The 5,009-nt window shown below is 38.6% G+C and overlaps 1 protein-coding gene across 1 annotated transcript in view; it reads left to right on the forward strand.

Moving 5' to 3' along the window:
• The window catches only part of GRAMD1C (GRAM domain containing 1C), a 41,288-nt gene extending 36,321 nt beyond the window's left edge, over positions 1 to 4,967 (forward strand). The window contains exon 12 of the mRNA XM_023517861.1: positions 3,945 to 4,967. Within this exon, the coding sequence (XP_023373629.1) occupies positions 3,945 to 4,032 (88 nt within the window). The 3' untranslated portion in view covers positions 4,033 to 4,967. The remainder of the gene's footprint in view (positions 1 to 3,944) is intronic.
• Positions 4,968 to 5,009: the final 42 nt, after the last annotated feature.

Below are 5,009 nucleotides of genomic sequence, written 5' to 3' on the forward strand. Positions count from 1 at the left end.
CCTGGGCATCCCTGTCACCTGTCACCTTTGTTTCCTGTATCCCATATTTTCTTTTCTTAGTTTACTTCTTTCTCTTTTTTTTTTTTTTTTTTTGCGATTTTTGGCCAAGGCTGGGTTTGAACCCGCCACCTCCAGCATATGGGGCCAGTGCCCTACCCCTTTGAGCCATAGGCACCGCCCTACTTCTTTCTTTTAATGGAGCACATCAAATAGTAGCTTCCTGAGAAAGAGAATTTAGAGGTAAATATTTTAAGAGTTCACCTATCAGGAAATTTTTTGTTTTCCCCTTTCCCATGGTTAATTGTTTGGCTGCTGATAGAATTCTAGATTAGAAATAATGTTCTTTCAGAATTTTAAAGGCATTTTTCTGTTGTCTTTTGGCTTCCAATGCTACTTCTGGGAATTGTGAGGCTGTTATCATTCCCAGTCCTTTAATCTGTAAACTTATGCCTGTAGTTCTGGAGACTTCGTGTGTCATCTGGTTGATGATTTCCTTCCCTCCATTTTCTCTCTCCTGACTTTCCAGAGCCTCTGAGTGCAGATGTCGGCCTTTTCTTGGATGGATTGCCTAACCTCTTACCTGCCCTTCTCAGCTTCTGTGTCTTTGCTTTTATTTTACTTCTGGGACATTTCCTCAACATTATTTTCAAATTCATCTATTGAGCTTTTTAATTTTTGGTGACAAGTTTTTAACTTTGAAGAGCTGTTATTTTTCTGAATTGTTTCTTTTCTTTGTGGTATTGTAACCTTTATTAACTGGTTCCAGTATCTTTAGCTCTCTGAGGACATTACTGATAGTTAATTTTTTTTCTTCGTACTTACCATTTTCCATTAAGAGCCTTCCCCTCCATTTTAATTTCTATCTATTTTTAGGTTTAGAGGTTTTCTGTAGAAATGTGCCATCTGCTTTCTGCTTGTGTGAATCTGAAGGTCTTAACATGTGAATCAGGTTGGTGTACCGAACTTTTTTGTAGACCTAGGTGGACTACTGTTTGAGAAGTCCCAGTATCAGTATCTTCAGGTCAGTTTGTCACAGGATCCATCAATCTTCACAGAGAACATTCTTCCAGTCTCCCTGGCATGTGGAGGATTAAGGGCTGGCTGCTGCATTTTAGGATCTGGGTGGAAGAAGAGAGATTGTGAGGGCAGGACAGAAGGGATGGTCTCAGCATTCATTACATACTTTTTCATATAATCCCTCTGCTTTTGGTATATACCACTGTCCTCAACAATGCTTTGGTATCACCCCTGCCAAACAGCCAGAGACCTTTTGTTTTATCTTTTCTAGAAAAGAAAATCCAGATGTCTACCTAAGTCATATGAAAGGTCAGATGCCCTCAAATTTCCTCTAATCTTTTTTTTGCCTCCTTCCACTTTCAGAGACTCCAGGCCATCAATACCTGAGCCTTGTGAGGTTTTGTTGGGGTTAATTTTGTTAGTTTTCAGCATTCCTTACTGTTAGTTTAGTATTCCGCATTTTCATGCCTGCTAAGTTATCCTTCTGCTTTCCATTCTCGAAGTTGTGTTGCTTTTGTCTCCTTTTCTATTCTCTATGTCCTTATGGATTTAAGCCTTAAAAAATCCCTTCGCTATATTTGTAATGGGGTTTTAGGAGGGAGCAAAGATGGATTCTTGTATTTAATCTACTTATTTGCTCTTCATCTTGCTCCTGCGTGGTTTTCTTCCCCATAATTCCCCACACTAATAGTGCTTGAACTGAGGTCCCCAGGGACGCCGGGCTTATGAAAATAATGTTCCTTTTTTCAGTCTTCATCCTACAGTGTCAGCATTTGAGAGAGCTGATCATTCCTTTTTTGAAATATATCTAATCTAGCCTTCTTTAAAACTATTATTTAAAAAAAAAACTTATAGTGATATAATTCTCATACTATGAACTTCACCCTTAGAAATAATTTTTACTCCATTCACAAGGTTGTGTAACCATCACCACTAATTCCAGAAGATTTTCACCACCCCCAAAGGAACCCTGAACCTGGTAGCAGTCACTCCCTTCCTCTTACTCCCCTCGGTCTTGATCCCTAGACTCTACTTTCTGTTACTATGGGTTTGCTTATTGTGAACATTTCATATAAATGGGATCATACAATTTATGGGGTTTTGTGATTGGATTCTTTCACTTAGGATAATGTAAAACTGATTTTTGCAAGTTAATATCATCTCCTCTACCTGACCTCTTCCTGGCCCTAATGCTCCCAGGCTCTGTGTCAGATTCTCTTCCCTTCTCTACCACTTTCCTTATAAGGGATCTAATCCATAAACCTACCTTTAAATAACCACATGTGCCAGTGACTCCATAGTCTGTTGTGTTGCTATAAGAAAATACCTGAGATTGGGCAATTTATAAAGAATGGTAATTTGTTGCTCATAATTCTGGAGGCTGGGAAGTCTAAGAGTAAGGTATCAGCAGATTCAGTATCTGATAAAGGCCTGTTACTCATAGATGGCCCCATCTAGTCGTCCACACATGGTAGAAGGGACTGAAAAGCAAAACAAAAAACAAAAACCACAGCTCGGTGCCTGTGGCTCAAGTGGCTAAGGCGCCAGCCACATACACCTAAGGTGGCGGGTTCAAATCCAGTCTGGGCCCACCAAACAACAATGATGGCTGCAACCAAAAAATAGCCAGACGTTGTGGTGGGCGCCTGTGGTCCTAGTTATTTGGGAGGCTGAGGCAGGAGACTCGCTTGAGCCTAGGAGTTGGAGGTTGCTGAGAGCTGTGATGCTATTGCACTCTACCCAGGGGAATAGCTTGAGGCTCTGTCTCAAAAAAAACAACAACAAAAAACCACCTAGTTCCCTTCAGCCTGGTTACAAGAGCACGAATCCATTCATAAGAACAGAGCCCAGAAGGCCTGATCACCTCCCAGAGGACATGCCTCTTCCGACTACTGCACTGGGAATTAAACTTGAACATGAATTTTGGAGGGGACACAAATATTCAAACGTTAGCACCTCCCAGATCCATTTCTCTCATCTCCACCTCTTCCCTGAGTGCTTGACTCACACAGTCGCTTGCCTACTTGGCATCTTTACCTAGATGACTAATAGACATCCCAAACTGATGATGTCCAAAACAGAATTCAGTTTTCCTCCAAGCCAAAACTTAATTCTCTTCTAGTGGATCTCATTTCATAAAATGACTCTACTATCCTCCAGTTGCTCAAGTAAAAAAACTTAAAAAAGTATATATTTGTGTATGTGATTATTTTAGTTCTTTTTCCCTCACTAGTCTATAAGCGCCAGGAAGGCAGTGACAGTGCCTGTGTGGTTCACCATTGTATACCCAGTGCTTAGCACAGTGCCCAGCATGTATCAATAATAGGCAAACAATAAATATGTGTTGAATGAATATACAAATACAAAAAAGAGGACACAATTTTTGATTTCAAGTTGCCTGTAATTTATTATTAGAGAAATCAGATATCTATGTGTAAAAAAGACTATTAAAAAGGTATAAAATTTAGTGTCAAAGCATTAAGTAGCAAGAATAATGCTTTAAGAGTTTTGAGCCAGGATGATTAGGAAGAACTACATGAAGACCAGACGGTAAGCATGAAAACATTTAGGTAGGTAAAGAACATTAGCATAATAGCATGCAGAGACCCAGAAGTGGAACTTCAGTTGGTTAGGGGATAATGAGGAGACCACTGCAATTTTAGAAACCACTGGAGAAAACAAGCCTTTCACTTTGGATAATTTGATTAAGGGACCTGTTGGGAGGTAGGAAGAAGTATAATATTCCAGCAAAGGGAAAGACCTCTGTAACGGCTATACTGATACATAGATACCCAAAAGAATTAGGTGTTTTATATTTAGTATTTTGTATGGGTGTCAGTATAAACAAAATTATATTAAATGTAATTGTAAACTTTTGGCACAAAAATGATCAGGAAAATTTAATCTGATTTTGAAAATTAATTTTGTTTGCAGCTGAAGAGCTCACTTACTATGCTTCAGAAAACTTTTGATCTACTAAATAAGAATAAGACTGGCATGGCTGTTGAAAGCTAGCGATTTTAAGGACTGAAACTGTAGAGATACTTGGAACTAAAAGAAAACAACTGGAAGAAAACCAGTGGATGAAGGATTTTGCCATAGGGATATTTCTGTTTTCTCATTAAGATTTCTAATGTGAACATTCTTCTTTTCAATAACATTTATATGATAATCTCTGATGGCCTTCACATTCTATCCTTTCACTTACACATATTTTTTTAAGCTGTGAACTTCCCCAGTGAACCATGAGATATATTGTGCAATTGAATTTCTATGATACAAACAGAAAATGTGAGTGGTACAGTCTCATTTCTACAATGAGGCTTGACGTATTATCTGGTAGCGCAAAATCAATATGGGTACGATAGGCTGCTTCGTTAAGTTGAATAAGCTCAAGAGGCTAAAGAAGAGAATATAAGAAGAAACCTCTACATCATTCCTAATTTTAAAGGATCAGTTTTGGGGCATTAGATCATAACATTTCGGGTTTGTGTACTCTAATTATTATAATGTCTTCATTTATTTGGCATGCAAATTCAAAAGTCAAACTTTTGAATCTGTATGTTGTTATTATTATCTGAAAGGTTCTTCAACCATCTTGTCCTATCTTTATGAGAGTTGTTTTCTCTTGGGTAGCTAGCTACCAGACAGCTACCAGAGGTGAGATTATCTTGCCTCCTCATACATCAAACGGTAATAGAGTCAATTTAGGAGAAGGACACATGTAGGATACCAGGATTCAAAATGAAGAACCATCCATCCTCTGAGTTTTCAAAACCAGAAGACTGTGTTAAAATCAGGGTATTTAGAGACAGATCAAGTGCTTTATTAAACTAAGCGTAGCTGTAGTTTAGCAACCTTTCAAGGTAGAAATGATCCATCAGGTTGAAAATCTGTCTTTGCGGTACCATGTATGGTTTTATTGTTTGCATTTGCCTGTGGCTTGTTTTCGTTGGTAAGTTATAAGCCAGACACAAGCTTTGGCTCTTTCA

Source organism: Otolemur garnettii, unplaced genomic scaffold, assembly GCF_000181295.1.
Source record: "Otolemur garnettii isolate 467f Iridium unplaced genomic scaffold, OtoGar3 scaffold00122, whole genome shotgun sequence".
In the NCBI taxonomy this organism is placed as follows: domain Eukaryota; kingdom Metazoa; phylum Chordata; class Mammalia; order Primates; family Galagidae; genus Otolemur; species Otolemur garnettii.